General features: G+C 40.5%; 3 protein-coding genes and 1 non-coding gene across 5 annotated transcripts; 3 read left to right on the forward strand and 1 right to left on the reverse strand.

Moving 5' to 3' along the window:
- The first annotated feature begins 22 nt into the window (after positions 1-22).
- On the forward strand, positions 23-4188 carry LOC144898246 (uncharacterized). 2 transcript variants are annotated; one of them, XM_078789443.1, is made up of 3 exons: positions 23-186; positions 1971-2201; positions 2494-4188. In XM_078789443.1, the coding sequence occupies exons 1-3, from the start codon at positions 129-131 to the stop codon at positions 3912-3914; spliced, it is 1710 nt and encodes a 569-aa protein (XP_078645569.1). In that variant the 5' UTR covers positions 23-128; the 3' UTR covers positions 3915-4188. The 2 variants fall into 2 exon arrangements, with proteins under 2 accessions (XP_078645569.1, XP_078645568.1); XM_078789442.1 differs by lacking the exon at positions 23-186 and adding an exon at positions 1385-1632.
- Positions 29-194, reverse strand: LOC131128849 (U1 spliceosomal RNA). Its single transcript, XR_009129732.2, has one exon. It is a non-coding gene; the product is annotated as a U1 spliceosomal RNA (small nuclear RNA).
- Positions 4189-4707: 519 nt separating the features above from the next.
- LOC144898247 (uncharacterized) lies at positions 4708-7550 on the forward strand. The gene is made up of 3 exons (XM_078789444.1): positions 4708-4997; positions 5302-5475; positions 6078-7550. The coding sequence occupies exons 1-3, from the start codon at positions 4901-4903 to the stop codon at positions 7544-7546; spliced, it is 1740 nt and encodes a 579-aa protein (XP_078645570.1). The 5' UTR covers positions 4708-4900; the 3' UTR covers positions 7547-7550.
- A 165-nt stretch (positions 7551-7715) lies between these two features.
- LOC131127794 (uncharacterized) lies at positions 7716-21302 on the forward strand. Its single transcript, XM_078789248.1, has 11 exons — positions 7716-8505; positions 8809-9488; positions 11275-11469; positions 11886-13208; positions 14173-14321; positions 14366-14561; positions 15157-16500; positions 17838-18026; positions 18976-20240; positions 21149-21207; positions 21278-21302. The coding sequence occupies exons 2-11, from the start codon at positions 8843-8845 to the stop codon at positions 21300-21302; spliced, it is 5391 nt and encodes a 1796-aa protein (XP_078645374.1). The 5' UTR covers positions 7716-8505; positions 8809-8842.
- The last annotated feature ends 115 nt before the right edge of the window (positions 21303-21417 follow it).

Below are 21417 nucleotides of genomic sequence, written 5' to 3' on the forward strand. Positions count from 1 at the left end.
TCGGAATGATTTGTTGTTAACATTTGATCAGGGGTAGCGCGAACGCTGACCCCCCACTACCACAAATTGTGCAGTCGAGATTCCCACATTTGGGGAATTCGCAGAGATATCAGCTCCGTCGGAGTGCAATGACGGAGCCTCACCCTGAGCGAACCACCTTCTTGATCATGGTGTCACCCCTGCCAGGTAAGTATGAGTTGCTACGGCCTCACGCACAGACGTCTTTCCCACACACACCATGTTAACTGATGGTCTCACAGTTTACACCAACAAATACATACATTATGTGGATGGAGCATGTATATCTAAAAGGATCCACTACATAAAATTAGCTTTTAGGCAACACATTAAGGCATTTCTTTCCGTTTAAAGACACAATAATCCCCATAATGCATTGCGACCCCGGGGATAATCACAAAACTACATTACGTAGAACTCATGTTTTTGTCGCCACGAGTCCGCCATCTTGTGTAGCACTAGCTTGTTTGTTTGCGACTTTCGACGTTTTTACTGATGGTTTAAACTACCTATATATGCATATACACTGCGCACGCTGCGCTGCCAAGTTGTGTCCGGGTGTGCGCTTTCTACGTCTTTCTATTTCTGTGGGGACAATAAGGCAAAACTGCGCACGCCCACTTCATTTGAGAATAGTTTCAACAATGACGTCAACACAAGTTTGCCGAGTCAAAGAAGCACTTCCGGTTACGATTGCGTCTGGCAAGGTGGAACGACAAGAGAGGAGAACAAGCGACAGCAGCAGCCAGGGGTTTACATATTCGAGGTGTGTTTCCATGTTGCATATAATCATTCAACATATTTTCCGTGTTTAATATGAGGAGTCAGATTAAACTTTTAAACTCACGCTAAGACAGAGAGTGTTGTATTTTTGTTCTCCAACTGGCTGCAGCTGTGCCAGCTTGGTCAACTGCTCTTTTTGTTCATGTCCGCAGATTCGTCATTTCCTTCATTAAAATACCCCAACACTATAAGTGACAAGCAGACGTTCGGCAGCTGATTGGTCATCAATACTACTCACCTTGGAAGCCTCGCAGTATTCCAAATATTACATTAAAGTCTGATGAAGTCCTGTTGTGTTGGCAATGGTTCATTGAACGTAAATAGTTAGTCCTCACCAAGCCTTGGTTCCATAAAAGGTTAGCATATCTGCATTAGCCACATCTCGTTTTTGCAGACAATTCACTAAAATTCTTTTATTTATATTTTAAGTTAATCTCTTGCTAAATTGTCATTTTTACAGAATGTTCAGATAAACAGAAATACCTTAGATTGGCATTTTTAGACACTATTTCGATTTTTTAAATAATCCAGTCCAATAGGTGGCGGTAATGCGCCAAGTAGCTGGTCACAAACCAAAGAAGAAGAACGAAAGACGGAAGTTAACGCTGCAGACAGACTACACGAAGCAAATGGCGATGGCGACAAAGTAATCTAATGGAAAAAACATTGAAATGGTTGATAAAAACAGACAAATTGCGACCGCCGATGAAATTTTTGAGCTATTTGAAAGAACGATGACGTCGGGCGAGAAGGAACTTTCTCGAACAGGAGAGCAGAACGTGCGACAACAACCCGAGGTTTGCATGACTTTCACTGCGCCACATACTCAAGGTATGTTTACATGTGGTATTTAGTCCTTTAACACGCTTTATGTGGTTAATATAAACTGTAAACGAGATAACATTGACGAGTTTTGACTCATGTACCTCATGTAACGAGCTAGCCTTTCCTAACACTTCCTGGTTATGTCACGTGTTCCCATGTTTACTTTGACGTCATGGCGTTCATTTGTTCAGTACTCCGATTGTCACCACATATATATATTTTAATTGCTTTTATTGTTTTAATTTGTTTAATTTGTTTTATCAGTGCCATTACCTTGTATTTATATTACACATAAAATATTATGTTGTCATTTATTAGCATGAAAAATCCTATGTGTCTTGCAGACGTCCAGCTGATGATTGGTCGTCAAGATGAGCAGCGTCATCCTCAGCGGCTGTGGGGGAACTACGCTTCCAAGCAGGTGGCTCCACAGCCCCCCCACATTAAAGAGGAAGAGGAGGAACTCTGGATCACTCACGAGGAAGAGTGTATTCTAAGGAAGGAGGAGGCTGATCTCAGCAAGTTGCAACTGACTGGTGTCTCTGTGAAGACTGAAGACCAGGAAGACAAACCCGGTGAGTCCTTGAGAAATGCGTTTTCGAATACCAACATGTTCTGGTAAAACGAGCATATAGCCTGTAGAACTTAATCTATGTGATCGGTATCTGTATCGGCCAATTTCAACATCAGCAACATAAGACCCTAATCGGAGCATCCTGACCTTCTTCCCATCAATGCTCGAGACTTCATGCCCAACGCTACCCTATTTAGACTATTTAACCAAGAGGTTGCAACGGGCTGTAAACTGTTTTTCCATGTCTGTTGCCAGTTTGTTAATACAAACAATAATTCCTATTCGTCCTGCAGACATCCTACAGCTGATTGGTCATGAAGAAGAACATCCCCGTCAGCCGCAGAGAGGGATCTCCACTTTGAAGCATGAGCATCCACAGCCCGTCCATGTTGAAACGGAAGAGGAAGCAACACAGCCGCTCAACATGAAAGAGGAAGAGGAGGAACTCCGGATCCCTCAGGAGGGAGAGTGTCTTCTCGGGAAGGACGAGACTGAGCACACCATGTTGCCACTGACTGGTGTCTTTGTGAAGACTGAAGACCTTGAAGACAAAACACCTTCCTCACAGCTTTGTCACAGTCCAAGTGAGGAGAACAGAAGGGTGGAGGCACAACACATGACAACAGAAGCTGATGGAGACCACTGTGGAGGATCACAAGCACACAACCTCTTAGCTCCGCTATCAGATAGTGACGACACAACATCATACTCTTCTGAGGATGAAGACTGGGACAACACACGAGAACTTTTGAGCAGCGATACAGACAGTGAAGGTGATATGAGGACTCACACCGACAACAAACATTCTAAAAAGAAGACAGGTAAAAAGCGTTTCACCTGCTCAGTTTGTGCTAAAAGCTTTTTTTATAAGAGCTATTTAGCTCGACACGTGCAGACGCACACTCGAGAAAAACCTTTTAGTTGCTCAGTTTGTGGTCAAAGATTCGCTCACAAGTCGTCTTTGGTATCACACATGAGGACACACACGGGAGAAACCACTTTTAGTTGCTCGGTGTGTGGTCAAGGATTCTCAGTGAAGTCACGTATGCTATCACACATGAGGAAGCACACAGGAGAAAGACCTTTCCGTTGCGCCGTTTGCGGCGACGCATTCTCTTGTGCATCGTCTTTAAATAGACACAGGAGAACGCACACAGGAGAAAAACCTTTTAGTTGCTCAATTTGTGGTCAAGGATTCTCTCAGAAGTCAAATTTACCATCGCACATGAAAACACACACAGGAGAAAAACCTTTTAGTTGTTCCAAGTGTGGTAAAAGCTTTGCAAAAAAGGTCAATATGGTATCACATATGAGAACACACACAGGAGAAAAACCTTTCAGTTGCTCAGTTTGCGATATGGAATTCTCTCACAAGATAACAATGCTGGCACACATGAGGACGCACACTGGAGAAAAACCATTTAATTGCCCAGACTGTGATAAAAGATTCACTCGAAAGGCAAATATGAGGTCGCATATGCGAAAACACTCACGAGAAACCCGTCTTAGTTGTTCAGACTGTGGTAAAATCTTCACTAAAAAAATAAATCTGGTATCACATATGAGGACGCACACAGAAGACAAACCTTGTAGCTGCTCAGTTTGTGGCGACACATTTGTTCTGAGTTCCTCTTTGTATAGACACATGAGAACACACAACACAAATACGGTATCACACATGAAAAGAATACCTGGCGAAAAAAAAACCTATTAGCTGCTCAGTCTCTGTTCATACATTTGTGAGTCTCTCTTTGTATAGACCGGTGTGGAGAGGTGGGGCACTAGCTGTGTGTGACCAGTGATTCCCAATCGGGGGTACGCGCACCCCTAGTGGTATACGAACAAATTGTGTCTTTGTGTCTGTTGTGTATAAAACACAATCTGATGTCAACTTCAGGTCGTTGTTGACAAAGACAATTAAATAGATGATACAAAACATTGGGGCTTAAGTTTCAGTGATTCTTAAAGTATAACACCTCATTGTTCACCAAAAAGAAACTCACCTTGCACCTCAATCAACTTGAGTTTTCTAATCAAAGATACCAAACATGTCATTTTTAAAAATGATCTTAACTCTCTAAATTTGATTGAATGAGTGTTACACACACGATGAGTTATTTTTTATATAATAAATGTTAGTGGGTTGGGGCTATATGTTAACGATCAGGATTATTTATACGTTATATCAGTAGTAAAAATGATTTTGATGCTTTATGTATTATGTATGTATATTTTTAATTTCTAATTTCTAATTTTTAATTTTTAATTTTTAATTTTTAATTTTTAATTTTTAATTTTTAATTTTTAATTTTTAATTTTTAATTTTTAATTTTTAATTTTTTATTTTTTATTTTTTATTTTTTATTTTTTATTTTTTATTTTTTAGTCAGTCACCCAAGCACTCACCCTAAGAATACATACTCCGATGCAGTAGGTGGCGGTATGCACCTAAACGTTGGTTGCGACCTGCCGTAAATGAAGAATGAATAAACAACAGAAGAAGAAAGTGTACGCCTGGGCGGCTGTTGCTTTCCGACAGGAAGTTGTGTGTTCGATTTAGAACCATTATACGGATTAACAACAAAGAGAGCAACGAATATCTTTTTTTAAAATCGTCTTTTGTAAAATACCGCGAAATCGAAGCTGAGTGTGTGGCATTTTAGTGCTATCCTGCAGTGAAGATTGAAGACGTGATAGAAGATGAACCACTGCTATGCTAAGATGGCGACGTCCAGTCAAAGAGAAGGAGGAAGGGGATCAGCTTCAATGGAGAAAAAACGCCAAACTGCATGTAACGGTGAGTGAGTTAAAGTTTCCAACATCGTCTTTTTAGAGGCTATCCCAAACCCCGAAAAAGACAGACGAGAAGTTAGCCGACTACGCTGAGGGAGAGCCGCCATGATTGTTAGCTTAGCAAAGGTAGCGGAGTTAAACTCAAAAATGGATCCAGAAATGAAGAAAAACAACCGCTTGGTAAATAGAATAACGATTCGGAGGAGGAATGACAATATTCGTCTTGCACAGATGGATGGATACTAATCTTATTATATTATATTTTGATTTTATTTTAATCGCCAGTAAACGTGCCTTCTGTCTTGCAGATGTCCATCATCCTCCTCAGACGCTGGGATGGAGCTCCACTTTGAACCAGGAGGATCCGCAACCCCCCCACATTAAAGAGGAAGAGGAGGAACTCTGCATCACTCATGAGGGTCCTCGAAGGTTGCCACTGACTGGTGTCTCCTTGAAGACCGAAGACCATGAAGACAAACCAAGTGAGAACAGCCAGATGACCTCCAATAGATTTTTGGTTGCCAGTACGATTTCCAGAACCATTCATTCCTTCATTCATTTTCGACCGCTTATCCTCACGAGGGTCGCGGGGGTGCTGGAGCCTATCCCAGCTGTCTTACACCCTGGACTGGTGGCCAGTCAATCACAGGGCACATATAGACAAACAACCATTCACACTCACATTCATACCTATGGACAATTTGGAGTCGCTAATTAACCTAGCATGTTTTTGGAATGTGGGAGGAAACCGGAGTACCCGGAGAAAACCCACGTATGCACAGGGAGAACATGCAAACTCGGAATCGAACTCGGGTCTCCGAGCTGTGTAGCCTGTGCTAACCAAGTTAAGTTTAAATCTATTCAGTAACTTTTGGGCAACAAAAAATTAGGTAACAAAAAAAAAATTCCTGGAACCTCTTTTCCAGTTACCAAGAAGTGATAAAAATTGTTTGTACAAAAAGAGACCTATACATTGCTTTAGACATTCACCAAGAGGTTAAACTCCAGTTGACTTGAACCGGAGCTATTTCAAACTTGTTCAAGCAATGATCATATTCCACAATAATTCCTTCTTGTTCGGCAGACATCCAACAGCTGATCGTCGATGGACAACATCCCCGTCAGCCGCAGGGGGGGATCTCCACTTTGAAGCAGGAGGATCAGCATCCCTCACACATTAAAAAGGAAGAGGAGGAGCCACAGCTCCCCAACATAAAGGAGGAAGAGGAGAAACTCTGGATCACTCAGGAACGGGAGCGTCTTCTCGGCTCGGAGGAGGCTGATATCACCAAGTTGCAACTGACTGGTGTCTCTGTGAAGACTGAAGGCCATGAAGACAAACCACCCGAGGCCTTACATTTGTTGTGTCCTTCAGATCAAGAAGAGCATCCCCGTCGGCCGCACGAGGAGAGCGCCATTTTAAAGCAGGAAAATCCAAAGCCCCCTCACATTAAAGAGGAAGACGAGGAACTCTGGATCACTCGGGAGGGAGAGCACCTTCTCGGACTGGAGGAAGCTGAGCTCACCAAGTTGCCACTGACTGGTGTTTCTGTGAAGACTGAAGATAACTCACCCGGGTCCTCACAGCTTCATCACAGTCCAAGTGAGGACAACAGAGGGGCGGAGCCTCCAAGCAGCAGCTCACAACTCATGAAAACAGAAGCTGATGGAGACCACTGTGGAGGATCCCAAGCAGACAACCTCTTAGCTCCGCTGTCAGACAGTGACGACACCAACGACACCAAGGAACATCTGAGCAGTAAAAGCGACGGTGAAGGTGACACGAGGACTCCGACAGACAAACACTCTGAAAGCTCTGAAAAGAAGTCAGGTAGAACACGTCTTACCTGCTCAGTTTGCGCTAAAACCTTTATAAAGTCCTACATGACGCAACACATGAGAACACACACAGGAGAAAAACCTTTTAGTTGCTCAGTTTGTGGCAACGCATTTTCCCAGTTGGGTTATTTAAAGACACACATGAGAACGCACACAGGAGAAAAACCTTTTAGTTGCTCTTACTGCAATAAAAGCTTCTCTATTAAAGATAACATGTTATGTCATATGAGAATACACACAGGAGAAAAACCTTACAGTTGCACAGTTTGTGGCAATTCATTTTCTTCTGTGTCTTATTTAAAATTACATAAGAGAACCCACACGGGAGAAAAACCGTTTATCTGCACCTATTGCAATAAAAGCTTCTCCTATAAAGCAAGTTTACGGGTACACATGAGAGCACACTCGGTAAACGGACCTTTTAGTTGCTCGTCTTGCGACAAAAAATTCCCATGTCGGTTATCAATGGCGAGACACATGAGGACACACTCGCGAGGAACCTATTTTAGTTGTTCGACCTGCCGCAAAATGTTCACGATAAAAGAAAGTCTGGTATCGCACATGAGGACGCACACGGAAGATAAACCTGTTCGCTGCTCCGTGTGTGGTGATACATTTGCTCTGAGCTCCTCTTTGTACAGACACATGAGAACGCACAGGATGTCGTCTGTCAATCATGATGAGCAGCCTGAGGTGTTTTCCTCTTTCGACTGATGTCCACCATTCCAGGATACATTATAACGGACCTGAATTTTTTCACATTAGAATGGAATGGAATCGCCATGACGCAGTTGTGGGTGTAGTCCTCCACAGTGGTGCACACTTATAAAATACCAAAACAGACAGGTTGTGAAAGTCAACATATTCTAGGAAATAAAGATAAATAAACACACATATAAAGGAAAAAAATAAATATTTAAACAAAAATAGACATGTAAAAGTCATGTTCAATGCTCAGTTGTACATTCATTTGTCATTTGTAATTATTTTATGCATGTAACACTAAAATTACTGTCTATAAAATGTCTTTTGTGTTAACATTTTTTTGGTGTGTGGAACGGATGAATTGGATTTAGATTAATTTATGAACAACTGAATGGTCACTTCTGTTTTTGAAGTTCATTTTTATGACATGTCCAAGTTACTCACGTCAACATTGCCACCTGGTGGTCACTACGAGATACAACCAGAAGACCTTTCAAATATAAAGATGTTTTTGCTCCAATGCGTTTATTTTAGTTTGCTCTGTACTTTATGTGTATTTTCTAATCGTTTTATATTTATTTGTTTCTTTTATCTCTGTATTTGAGTGTTGCCCTCAATGCAAATACGTGTATTGTGTACACGTGACGTCGCAAAAGTTGTGTCGTGAAAATCTGCCATAAAGGAAGTGCCGTTGCCAGACGCATGCGCAATGCCAATTGCACTTCCGGGTTGACAAAATGGCGACGGCAAAAAAGCAATGTAATGGAAACATTACATTGAAACGCTTGAAATAGTTGATAAATAATTACGAGCCATATTGCAACTGCTGCCGAAATATTATATTCTAATATTATATTATATATGCTGTTTGAAAGAACGATGTTGTTGGGCGAGGAGGAGAAATGGAGAGAAGAATGACCGACAACAAGTGGAGTTTTGTAGCACTTACATTGTGCTACACGCTCAAGGTATGTTACCATGATGTCGTATTTTGTCCTTTAAACATAATGTATGTGTTTAATATGGAGAGTCAGACAACATGGACGAGTTTTGACCTTTTATTTTTAAACTTGATCCTGATCGGACTCCCCACCCCCAAATGAAAATCAAACATGCACAATTGGAAGCAGTGCAGCCAAAAAAACATTCTACCTAATGAAAATAATTGGGATAAATGATAATTATATGAGTATTAATAAAGCCCAGACTTTAGCTACCTCTTCTACTATCTAACTGATCATATCCCACAATAATTCCTATTTGTCCTGCAGACATCCAACAACAGAGGAGCCGTAGCCCACCAACATGAAAGAGGAAGAGGAGAAACTCTGGATCACTCAGGAGGGAGCGTGTCTTCTGGCGCTGGAGGAGGCTGATCCCATCAAGTTGCCACTGACTGGTGTCTCTGTGAAGACTGAAGACCATGAAGACAAACCACCTGAGTCCTTAAGTTTGTTGTGTCCTTCAGAACGTCCCCCACAGCCACAGGGGAGGAGCTCCACTTTGAAGCAGGAAGAGCTACAGCCTCAAATTAAAGAAGAAGAAGATGAACTCTGGATCACTCAGGAGCGAGAGTGTCTTCTCGGGCTGGAAGAGGCTGATCTCACCACATTGCAGCTGACCGGGATCTCTGTAAAGACAGAAGACCATGAAGACAAACAGCGTGAGTCCTCACAGCTTCATCACAGTCCAAGTGAGGAGAAAAGAGGGGCGGAGCCTTCAAGTAGCAGCTCACAACTCTTGAAAACAGAAGCTGATGGAGACCACCGTGGAGGATCAAAAGCAGACAACCTTTTAGCTCCGCTATCAGATAGTGATGACATAACGTCACACTCTCCTGAGGATGACGACATGGACACCCAAGAACCTTTGAGCAGCGATACAGACTGTGAAGGTGATATGAGGACTCGCACCGACAACAAACACTCCGAATGCTCCAAAAAGAAGACGGGTAAAAAATGTTTTACGTGCTCATTTTGTGCTAAATCCTTTTCCTTTAAGTGTCTTTTGAGTCGACACATGAGAACACATACCGGAGAAAAACCTTTTAGTTGCTCATACTGCGATAAAAGCTTCACTATCAAAGATAACATGGTACGTCATATGAGAACGCACACAGGAGAGAGACCTTACAGTTGCACGGTTTGTGGCAACGCATTCTCTTGGATGTCAATTTTAAAAATACATATGAGAACCCACACAGGAGAAAAACCTTTTAGTTGCTCATGTTGCAATAAAAGCTTCAGTCATAAGGCAAACCTGCAGGTGCACATGAGAACGCACTCGGTCGATGGGCCTTTTAGTTGCTCATGTTGTGGTCAGCAATTCTCCAGTCAGACATCAATGCAGAGACACGTGAGGACGCAGTCGCGAGGAACTTATTTTAGTTGTTCAGATTGCGGGAAAATGTTCACCAAAAAAGAAAAACTGGTCTCGCATATGAGGACGCACACGGAAGATAAACCTGTTAGCTGCTCGGTGTGTGGCGATACGTTTGCTCTGAGTTCTTCTTTGTACAGACACATGAGAACGCATAGGATGTCATCTGTCAATCATGATGAGCAGCCTGGGGTGTTTTCTTCTTTCGACTGATGTACTTCATTCCAGGATACTTTATAACGGACCACTTTTACAAATTTTACAAATTGTGGTTGCAGCAGAATAATGTGTTTTTTGGTTTGTTATTCTGTTAATTTATGTTTATTGTGGGTAAAAGTGATGTTAAATGTCACTTATAATTATTTTCCCATCATTTTGTGCACATAAATCTAGAATTATTGTCTATAAAATGTGTTTTGTGTTTATGTTATATATATATTACATAGAATAGATTACATAAAATATATTATTTGAAAAATATTATAAAATATAAATATATATTTTGAAAAATATATATTTTTCTGTAAAAATCGACCGTTCAACACTGAGTCCGGCAGGGGGCGGTAATACACCTAATAGCTGGTTTGCCAACCCTTACTAGAAACCAAAGAAGAGGTGAATGCGGCAGTGAACGCAACTGCCAGACGACACGAGGCAAATGGCGAATGCGACAAAGTAATCTCATGGAAAAAACATCCAAACGCTTGAAATATTGGATAAAGAAGATATAATCTACGACTATTGACGATATTTCTGGGCTGTTTGAAAGAACGATGGCGTCGGTCGAGGAGGAACTTTCTCGAACGAGAGAGGAGGACCAGCGACAACAACAACCGGAGTTTTGCACGACTTACACCGTGCAACATACTCAAAGTATGTTTACATATTGTATTTAATAATTTCACTATTTCTATATTTAATAACAGCGACGTCAACTCGTGTTTTGTTCATTTAAATGCTCAAGTTGTATAAGTGCCCAAGTATTCCATAAACAATATTAATAACTTGGCATTTATACAGTTGGGGCATTCAAGGAAGTGTTATGAAGAAATGATAAGAGGAGAAAAGTGGACCAAGCTGCCACAGATGGACCAATCAAACCCAAATATTGTAAATACAAAATCCAAGATGGCGGCTGTGATGCATACAAAATGTATGGTCGCTTTTGTGAAATGTATCTTGTTTTGTTTGAGGTGATGTAACCAAATAGTTTGGGATGTTGTGCTTATCAATATTTCACTTTGACTGAAACAACTGTTTTGCCAAATACACCATAATTAATTAATATTCATATTTTCGCCACTTCCTCATTCCGCTGGATTAATTTTTTAATGCTTAAAATGCTTTCTGTCATGCAGACGTCCATCAGCCGATTGGTCGATTGCAGGGGCGGATCTCCACTTTGAAGCAGGAGGAGGGACAAACCTCACACGTGTGTGGTCTCCAGTCCGGGGAGGATCATCTCACCAGGTCGCCACTGACTGGTTTCTCTGTGAAGACTGAAGACCATGAAGATAAACCACGTGAGTCCTCACAGCTTCATCACAGTCCAAGTGAGGAGAACAGCCAGATAACCTCGAATACGATATTTCATATAGACATTCATAAATGTATAAGGGAATATCTGGGAAGTAGGATTTATAAATTGGATGTTTTTGTAGTTGGGAGGGTGAATATTATTATTATTATTATTGATTTTTTGTTGATTTTTTTTAAGCAAAAAATCTCAACTTTTATATAATAATTTTATTTAAACAATTTATACAAGCCTCCTAAAATATTATTATTATATTATTATTATTATTGATTTTTTAATTTTTTATTTTTTTGTTTTTACAAAAAAGATCTTTGACAAATTTTATGTAATAGGGCAAGAATAGGAGTTAAAATAAATATTCACATGACCTGTTTTGTCCTGTCTTGTTAAAGCAATCATCATATTCCATAATAATTTCTTCCTGTCCTGCAGCAATCCAGCAGCTGATTGGTCGTGGAGAAGAATATTCCCGTCAGCCGGCAGGTGGGATCTCCACGCTGAAGCCGGAGGATCCACAACCCCCCCACGTGAAAGAGGAGGAGGAGGAACTCAGGATCACTCAGCATGGACGTCATCATAGGTTGGAGGAGGCTGATCTCACCAAGTTGCCACTGACTCGTATTTTTATGAAGACCGAAGACCATGAAGACAAACCACCAAAGTCCTCACAGCTTCCAAGTGAGGAGAACAGAGGGGCGGAGCCACAACACATGACAACAGAAGCTGATGGAGACCACTGTGGAGGATCCCAAGCAGACAACCTCTTAGCTCCGCTATCAGATAGCGACGACACAACGTCACACTCTACTGAAGCTGAAGACCAGGACAGCACCCAAGAACCTTTGAGCAGCGATACAGACTGTGAAGATGATATGAGGACTCGCACCGACACCAAACGCTCTGAATGCTCTGAGAAGAAAACGGGTAAAAAATGTTTTATCTGCTCATTTTGCAGTAAGAGTTTCATATATAAGAGCGATTTGACGAAACACATGATAAGGCACACAGGAGAAAAACCATATTGTTGCTCAATTTGTGGTAAAGGACTATCTGACAAGCGGACAATGCTCTCGCACATGAGAACCCACACCGGGGAAAGACCCTTTAGTTGTTCAATGTGTTACAAAAGGTTCCATGACAAGCAGATTTTGGTAAAACACATGAGAACCCACACAGGAGAGAAACCATTTAATTGCTCAGTTTGTGGCGTTGCATTTTCTCAGCTGTCGTCTTTAAATACACACATGCGAACACACACAGGAGAAAAACCTTTCAGTTGTTCAAACTGCGGGAAAACCTTTGCGAAAAAGGTCAATATGGTATCACATATGAGAACGCACACCGGAGAAAAACCTTTCAGTTGCCCGATTTGTGGCGCCGCATTTTCCCAGTTGTCGTCTTTAAACACACACAGGAGAACGCACACTGGAGAAAAACCTTTTAGTTGCTCCTTGTGTGATACCAAATTCTCTCACAAGGTGACAATGCTGACACACATGAGAATACACACTGGGGAAAAACCTTTTAGTTGCCCAGACTGTAACAAAAGCTTCACTCAAAAGGCACACGTGTTGTCACACATGAGAACACACACAGGGGAAAAACCTTTCAGTTGTACCGAGTGTGGTAAAAGCTTTACTAAAAAGGTAAATATGGTGTCGCATATGAGGACACACACAAGAGAAAAACCTTTTCGTTGTTCGACTTGTGGTGAAACATTTTCTTGTAAGTCTTCTTTGAGTGGTCATCTGCAGAGTCATTGATGATTTGGTTTGTTTTGCCTGATTTAGTGCAATCATGGCCTGCAAATCCTTCTCTGCTGGCCTAAACTGAAACACTGACGGACGTTTACAACTTAATTTCTCATATTTGGTCTGTGAAACTGTATCATTAATTTGTAGCATGTTTTTTTGATGCACTGCTGCCAGTATGTGTATGTTATTTTTTTTCCTATATCAGTTTTCAGTTTACCTGTGTTGCCAGGTCAGTCTAATCCGCCCAGGGCCTTCAGAATCAGGAGTGCTGGCCATGGGGCTGTTTTGCTCGCTGGAGTACACCGTTCCGAGCCATTTGGTTGATAACCGGTGGAAGTCTTGACGTCACTAGCAGAAATCATCCTGTTCTGTTGTTTATGATGTGTTTGAATATAAAGGATTAAGTGGGTTTATTAATGATTGATTTACTGCTAATTATTGTATTGTGGAAAAAATAACCTATTTTCTTCAATATTTCCTAATAATAATAATAATAATATCTCTATGCCACTAAAATCACATTATTTCTCTCATAATATTGCAAGTTTATTCTCATAAAATTATGATTTTTTTCTGGTATTCTATGACATCTTTCTCTTAATATTTTTTACTTTATTCTGGTAAAATTACAGATGTTTTTTATGGCTGCTGTTTTTCATATCTTTAATTAGTTAAAATATTATGACTTTATTGCCATGATATTGAACATAATTTTCTCGTCACAACTTTTTTTTTCCCCCATAAACTGATTTTCCAAAAATCACAACTTTATTTGTTGATTCTCTAATATTATGGCCTTAAAAAAAAACACTTTTTTGGTATTTAATTTTTATGCTTCTAAAATGATTTTATTTTTCCACATAGAATTACTACAATATCCTTAAAGTAATATATTTTTAAAATATTTATTCCTTTTTATTAATAAAATTACTGATGATTTTTCAATTTTTGCTATTATCGATCAGCAAAACCTCTTCACAGCGTTTCTTTCTACCTCAGCGCTCATCTTGTGCAGGCTTCAATGCCGCCACTAGGTGGCAGCGTCTTAAAGTCACGGAGGCTTAACTCAGGCACTCTAACTGCCGTAAAATACATCGAAGAAGAAAAGGCGGAAGTTAGCCAGACGGCAAAGCGTCTGCTTGACTGGGTTTATTATAGTATAAGAAAACATTGAAAATGTTGAAAGAGTTGGTGAAGGAGCGACTAATGGCGGCTGCAGATGAAATATTAGCGATGTTTGAAAGAACGATAGCGTCCTACGAGGAGGAACTTTCTCGAACGAGAGAAGAAAAGGAGCGACATCGACAACAACTGGAAGCTGTTAGCAAGACTCGAATTGTGTCACACGTTGAAGGTTTGTTTACTGTTTGACTTTTGCCATTTAGCATGTTTTATATGGCTAACATATGAAGCAGACCGAGAGACGACATGAACGTGTCGTAGTTTTTAAATACCTTAAATATATAATCCAAGATGGCGGCCAATGTACACTATTGCTGTGTATGTTGGTACTTACATTACAAGCATTGATTGTTTACTGTTCTAGTAAGCAAATAATGTTAACGCAAAGCTTGTTTACATAGTTTAACTTCGAAATGATGTTTGAAAGGGATACATGAACATTTAATGTGGCTTTTACCCCGAGTGAAGACGTGATTGTTGGCAAAGATCCACTCAGACGCCACCTTCCTGTTTTGCCATTAGTTATTTTTAGAATTTAGGCACTGGGGTATCGTGTTTTGTTTTGTTTTTTTGCAGCTGTGATCAAAAGAAAAGCGTAACAACAATGGACGGTGGAAAGCGATGTTTAGGATGACCTCCAGACTATTTAATATGTTAATTCAGCCTAGAAAGACCTTACGGATGCTTTAATAGTTAATAATAGTTTTGAGAGTGCTATGTTCAGCTTATTAACAATGCACATTGTTTTGTATTACATTGTGTTGCAGATAGCCAGCTGCTGATTGGTCATCAAGAAGAACGCAGCCCTCAGCCGCAGGGGAGGGGCTCCACTTTGGAGATGGAGGGTCCACGGCCCCCCCATGTTAAAGAGGAACAAGAGGACCTCTGGATCACTCAGGAGGGAGAGCATCTTCTCGGGCTGGAGGAGACTGATCTGATTGTTGTCTCTGTGAAGGCCGAAGACCGTGAAGCAGACAACCTCTTAGCTCCACTAGCCGACGCTCCCAAGGCTGAAGACATGGATGATACCCGAAAACCTCTGAGCGGCGGTACGGACTGTGGAGGTGATGCGAGGACTCCCACTGACAACAAACACTCCGAAAAGAAGACAAAGAAAGAATATTTGACCTGCTCTGTTTGTGCTAAAAGATTTACTCAAAAGGGGGACTTGACTCGACATAGGAGAACACACACTGGAGAAAAACCCTTTCGGTGCTCAGTTTGTGGTGAAGGATTCTCTCAAAAGGCACACATGCTATCACACATGAGAACGCACACCGGAGAAAAACCCTTTAGGTGCTCAGTTTGTGGGGCGCGATTCACTCAAAAGGTAAATATGGTGTCTCACATGAGAACACACACAGGAGAAAGACCTTACTCATGCTCAGTTTGCGGTGATACATTCGCTCAGAGGTGCAATTTGAACCGGCACATGAGAACGCATGTCGAGGAGAAACCTTTAAGTTGTCCAATTTGTGATAAAAAGTTTGCTGACAAGCAAGTTTTGGTATCACACGTGAGAACACACACTGGAGAAAAACCTTTCGGTTGCTCGGTTTGTGGCAAAAGATTTTCACGGAAGATGCTCATGGTATCACACATGCAGACGCACACAGGAGAAAAACCTTTTATTTGCTCAGTATGCGGGGCAAGGTTCACTCAGAAGGTTAATATGGTCTCACACATGAGAACGCACACCGGGGAAAAACCTTTCCGTTGCTCAGTTTGCGGCGATGCATTTTCTCAGACGTCCACTTTAAACAGTCACATGAGAACACACACGGGAGAAAAGCCATTCCGTTGCTCCGTTTGCGGCCATACATCGACTTCCAGGTGTAACTTGAATGCGCACATGAGAACGCACACGGGAGAAAAGCCTTTCGCTTGCTCGGTTTGCGGTGGGAAATTTGCACACAAGGTCTCGCTGAATGTCCACATGCAGACGCACACGGGAGAAAAACCCTTCAGCTGCTCAGTCTGTGATAAGAAATTTTCCGACAGAACTAATATGTTGTCGCACATGAGGACACACACGGGAGAAAAACCTTTTAGTTGCTCGGTTTGTGGTGAGGGTTTTTCTTTTAAATCCTCGTTGAACAGGCACACGCAGAGTCACTGATGGACCCCCCATTCCTCGCAGGCGGCGTGGGGGTCACACTAGAAACTGACAATTCTGCAATAATCCAACTCTTTGTGTTTTGTTTATGACTGGCAATATTTCAATTGTACAACGTTAGATCTCCATATGCTATTTTGTTTTGGTTTGTCACTGAATTGAACGGTTTTACGGTAATAATTATTTCACTGCGTGTCACATCAAGTCAATTTATACTGAAGACCACTTTCGTGCAGGGGTGTCCGAAGCGCTCAGAATGTCAGCAATAGAAAAAAAAAGGGAAAATCTGCAGTAATTTTACCAGAAAATATTAACACAAAAGAAATTGTAATCTAATTAGAAAAAAAGATCAAATTTTCTGAGAATAACTTAATGTTAACAGGGAAAAATGACATCATTTTAGTAGCATAAAGCTGAAATATGAAACAAAAAATTGGTCTTTTGCAGGTTGTTATGACAAACAAAACAATGAATAAAGTTGTCATTTTAGGAACATTTGGATGTGGAAAAAGTTATGTTACGAGAATAAAGTCAAAATAACAGGAAAAATTGTAATTTTACGAGAATAACATCATAATATTATCAGGAAAAATAACCTCATTTTAGTGGCAGACTTTTTAAAAGTCATAATATTATGAGAAATGAGTTGTCATTGTTAGAATATTAGGCTGCAGAAAAGGTTATAAAATCAAAAGTCAAAATATTAAGAGGAAAAAGTTCCAATTACAAGAATAACTTTGTAATATTATGATGAAAAATAGCATCATTTTAGTTGCATAAAGGTGAAATGTTATTTTATTTATTATTATTATTACTGCATCGAATTATTATTATTAATAATAATTATATACAATAATTAAATAAACAAATAATATTATTAATACATATTATTATTATTAATAACATTAATAATAATAATATTAAAAAAATATATATATATATATTTTTTTTATCAAGCCATTTGCCAATTTTCTTAGATACTGAATTTAGGATTTTCATGACTTTTCAATTATAATTATCAAAATTAAAATAAATAATATCACTTTTTAAATACAATCATCGAAATAAATCAACTTTTTGGTCATATTCTAATTTATCGAGCAGCACCTGTATACACTATGTAGATAAAATACATTTATTCACTTAGTCATATTGTTCCTCCTCCTTTGTTTTGTCTGCTATTTAATCTATTTACCAATATCACCGCAAGATAGCAGTAGTGTAACATCACTTGTGGTTATCTCGCGCAAAACCTCCGTCGAAGAAGAAAAAGGCGGAAGTTAGCAACGCTGCGAGACAAAGGGCGAAGGCGCCGAAGTGTAACCCAGTGAAAAACGTTGAAAATGTTGAAAGAGTTGGTGAAGGAGCGACTAATGGCGGCGGCTGATGAAATATTCGCGCTGTTTGAAAGAACGATAGCGTCCTACGAGGAGGAACTTTGTCGAACGAGAGAGGAGAAGGAGCGACATCGACGACAACTGGAAGCTGTTTGCAAGAACCAAATTGCTCTACAAACCAAAAGTATGTTCACCATCATTTCATGTCTACTACCTTCATTCCCTTGAAGGTTATCTAAATGTTCCCAAAATGTCAGTTTTTAGCTAGCGTCAGAACAAAACATTTGTTTTGTTTAGTAAACATGTCACGTGACCAAACTAGCAAAATAAGTCGTCGTGTCTTCAGTTGGAATTGGAAATGTTTAACCAAAGCCTAGGACTAAGACTAACTTGTATAACACATAAGCATCTTTCTCGTCGCTTTTGCGACCTGCCAACAAAACCGATGGCAGCCATGTTGATTTTCCCAGTCAACCAATAGGAAGACGACTCGGTCGGGGGTCTTGTGGCGGAAGTTCTTTCCGCCCTGAAGTTCTCAAAAGTATTACCAATTATAACTTTGGAGCAGTAAAGTCAAAGTATGAAGAAAAGAAAGTTGAAATCTGACGAGAAAAAGTCGCAATTTTACAAAAAGGAAACATAATGCTCAGTTGCTATAAAACATAAATGTTATGATGTTATGATATAAAACAATGTTAATGTTATGATATAAAACATAATGTTGATATGTTCAAGAAAAAGTTGGAATATTATGTCATAATTACGAGAATGAAATTGACAAGAAGAAATAGAAACAGCAAAAATGGGGGAAAACAGCTATAATTTTACAAAAATAAAGTCAAAATGTTTAAAGAAAATAAAAAGTTTACATTTTTTTATTACAATAATGTAATATTATGAGTACAAATGATGTCATTGTAGTGTCATAGAACGTGTATTTTCTTTCTTATAGTTGTAATATTATGAGAAACAAAGGTTGTGGGGGGGAAGTTATCATATCGGAATAAAGTCGAAATATTATTTGATGAAAATGAACAAATATTATATTATTAGAAATGAGAAGCAATTAGCACGACAACACCAGTTCCTTTGACTACAATTCTTAATGTGTTTGTGTTGCTTGTGTCCTGCAGACATTCAGCATCTGATTGGTTGTCAGGAAGAACGTCAGCAACGAGGCGGTATCTCCACTCCAAAGCAGCCTCCCCACGTTAAAGAGGAAGAGGAGGAACTATGGACAACTCAGAAGGGAGAACATCTTCAAGGGGAGGAGGAGGCTGATCTCACCAAGTTGCCTCTGACTCTTTTGTCCGAGAAGACTCAAGACCATGATAAACCGCCTGAGTCATCACGTTGGTTTTATGCTTCAGACGTCCGGAAAAAACGCCCCCCTCAGCCACAGGCTCCACGGCCCTCGTACTTTAAAGAAGAAGACGAGGAACTCCGGATCACTGAGGACGGAGACTGTCTTCTCAGGTCGGAGGAGGCTGATCTCACTGTCGTCACTGTGAAGATTGAAGACCATGAAGACAAACCACCTGAGTCCTCACAGCTTCATCACAGTCCAAGTGAGGAGAACAGAGGGGCGGAGCCACAACACATGACAACAGAAGCTGATGGAGACCACTGTGGAGGATCACAAGCACACAACCTCTTAGCTCCGCTATCAGATAGCGACGACGTAACGTCACACTCTCCAAAGGATGAAGACGGGTACGACATCCAAGAACCTTTGAGCAGCGATACGGACGGTGAAGATGATATGAGGACTCACACCGACAACAAAGACTCTGAATGCTCTGAGAAGAAGATGGATAAAAAATGTGTGACCTGCTCCGTTTGTGCTAAAAGCTTTTCTGTTAAAAGTGACTTTTCTCGACACATGAGAACTCACACAGGAGAAAAACCTTTCAGTTGCTCAGTTTGCGGGGATAAATTTGCCCTCAGGTCCACTTTGAAGAGACACATGACGACGCACACGGGGGAAAAATCCTTCACTTGCTCAGTTTGTGGCGATAAGTTTGCTCTGGGGTCCACTTTGAAGAGACACATGACCACGCACACGGGAGAGAAACCTTTCCTTTGCTCGGTTTGTGGGGATAAGTTTGCTCAGCGCTCGACGTTGAAGACGCACATGACGACTCACACCGGAGAGAAACCTTTTTGTTGCTCAGTTTGCGGCGAAAGATTCTCTCGAAAGCCGTATTTTATGAGGCACATGAGAACACACACCGGAGATAAACCCTTTAGTTGCTCCGTTTGCGAGAAAAGATTCTCTGAGAAAAGTAATATGGTATCGCACATGAGGACTCACACAGGAGAGAAACCTTTTAGCTGCTCAATTTGTGGTGACACATTTTCATGGAAGTCCTCTTTAAAAAGTCACTTGCAGAGTCACTGAGGGTTTACATGTTCCAGCATGTTGCTTCTTTTGGCGTCATGTTAACAAAATAAATACAGTATAATCTCTTATTCCCTGTTCAATTGTGCTCATTTTAAAAAGTTCCCAATTGTTAACATGTTATTGAGTTATTTTGTTGTGATGAAATTATGGCAAATTTTAAATTAATTAACAATAATTACGATCATTCTAAATGTATTTAAAGTGTTTTTACTCCCTTTTTTTGGTCTCTCTTCCGGGTTATGTTTTTCCTGCTACGGCAGCCAATAGCAACCTTTCTTACTGGAGTCTCATGATAACAATCAATATGGTGGTGACCAAGATGGACGACTGAGCGAAACATGGCTGAGCTCTGGATCACTCAAAAGTTGCCACTGACTGTTGTCTGCATGAAGACCGAAGACCATGAAGACAAACCACCAGAGTCCTCACAGCTTCATCACAGTCCAAGTGAGGAGAACAGAGGGGCGGAGCCTCCGAGCAGCATCTCACCACAACACATGACAACAGAAGCTGATGGAGACCACTGTGGAGGATCACAAGCAGACAACCTCTTAGCTCCGCTATCAGATAGCGATGACATAACGTCACAGTCTCCTGATGATGAAGACAGGGGGGACACCCAAGAACCTTTGAGACCGGAAGATGATCTGAGGACTCACACTGACAACAAACACTCCTCTAAAGAGAAGACGAGGAACAAACGTTTCACTTGCTAGGTTTGTATTAAAAGCTTTTCTTCTCATTTGACTCACACAGGAGAAAAACCTTTTAGTTGCTCAATTTGTGGGCAGATTCTCTCAAAATGTGAGTATGATATCACAAATGCGAAGGCACAGTGGAGTAAAACCCTTTATTGCTTTACTTTTCTTATGGCTTAACTCATCACATGCTGAAACACACAGGAAAAACCTTTTGCTTGTTCTGTTTGTGGACAAAGATTCCTTCATAAGAGTAATCTAACGTTACAAATGAGATCACACACAGGAGAAAAACCTTTTGCTTGTTCTGTTTGTGGTCAAACATTCTCACAGAAGTGTACTCTGGTATTGCACATGAGAACAAACACTCGGGGGAAAACCTTTCACTTGCTCAAGTGGTGATTCACTCGACTTGATAATGTGATAATACACATGAGAATGCACACAGAAGAAAAACCTTTTGCTTGCTCTGT

The sequence above is a fragment of the Doryrhamphus excisus genome, linkage group LG3 (assembly GCF_037039965.1).
Source record: "Doryrhamphus excisus strain RoL-2023G ecotype Guam linkage group LG3, RoL_Dexc_Guam_v1.1, whole genome shotgun sequence".
In the NCBI taxonomy this organism is placed as follows: domain Eukaryota; kingdom Metazoa; phylum Chordata; class Actinopteri; order Syngnathiformes; family Syngnathidae; genus Doryrhamphus; species Doryrhamphus excisus.

What these genes read in the sequence shown, in the direction of transcription:
- LOC144898246 (XM_078789442.1), top strand. Translation starts at nt 1,473, where the DNA reads ATGGTTGATAAAAACAGACAAATTGCGACCGCCGATGAAATTTTTGAG. An exon ending in CACTGCGCCACATACTCAAG is followed by an intron (nt 1,633 to 1,970) that starts GTATGTTTACAT and finishes TGTGTCTTGCAG; the next exon opens with ACGTCCAGCTGATGATTGGT. An exon ending in AGACCAGGAAGACAAACCCG is followed by an intron (nt 2,202 to 2,493) that starts GTGAGTCCTTGA and finishes TTCGTCCTGCAG; the next exon opens with ACATCCTACAGCTGATTGGT.
- LOC144898247 (XM_078789444.1), top strand. Translation starts at nt 4,901, where the DNA reads ATGAACCACTGCTATGCTAAGATGGCGACGTCCAGTCAAAGAGAAGGA. An exon ending in ACGCCAAACTGCATGTAACG is followed by an intron (nt 4,998 to 5,301) that starts GTGAGTGAGTTA and finishes TCTGTCTTGCAG; the next exon opens with ATGTCCATCATCCTCCTCAG. An exon ending in AGACCATGAAGACAAACCAA is followed by an intron (nt 5,476 to 6,077) that starts GTGAGAACAGCC and finishes CTTGTTCGGCAG; the next exon opens with ACATCCAACAGCTGATCGTC.
- LOC131127794 (XM_078789248.1), top strand. Translation starts at nt 8,843, where the DNA reads ATGAAAGAGGAAGAGGAGAAACTCTGGATCACTCAGGAGGGAGCGTGT. An exon ending in TTTGAGTGGTCATCTGCAGA is followed by an intron (nt 13,209 to 14,172) that starts GTCATTGATGAT and finishes ATTATCGATCAG; the next exon opens with CAAAACCTCTTCACAGCGTT. An exon ending in AATTGTGTCACACGTTGAAG is followed by an intron (nt 14,562 to 15,156) that starts GTTTGTTTACTG and finishes ATTGTGTTGCAG; the next exon opens with ATAGCCAGCTGCTGATTGGT.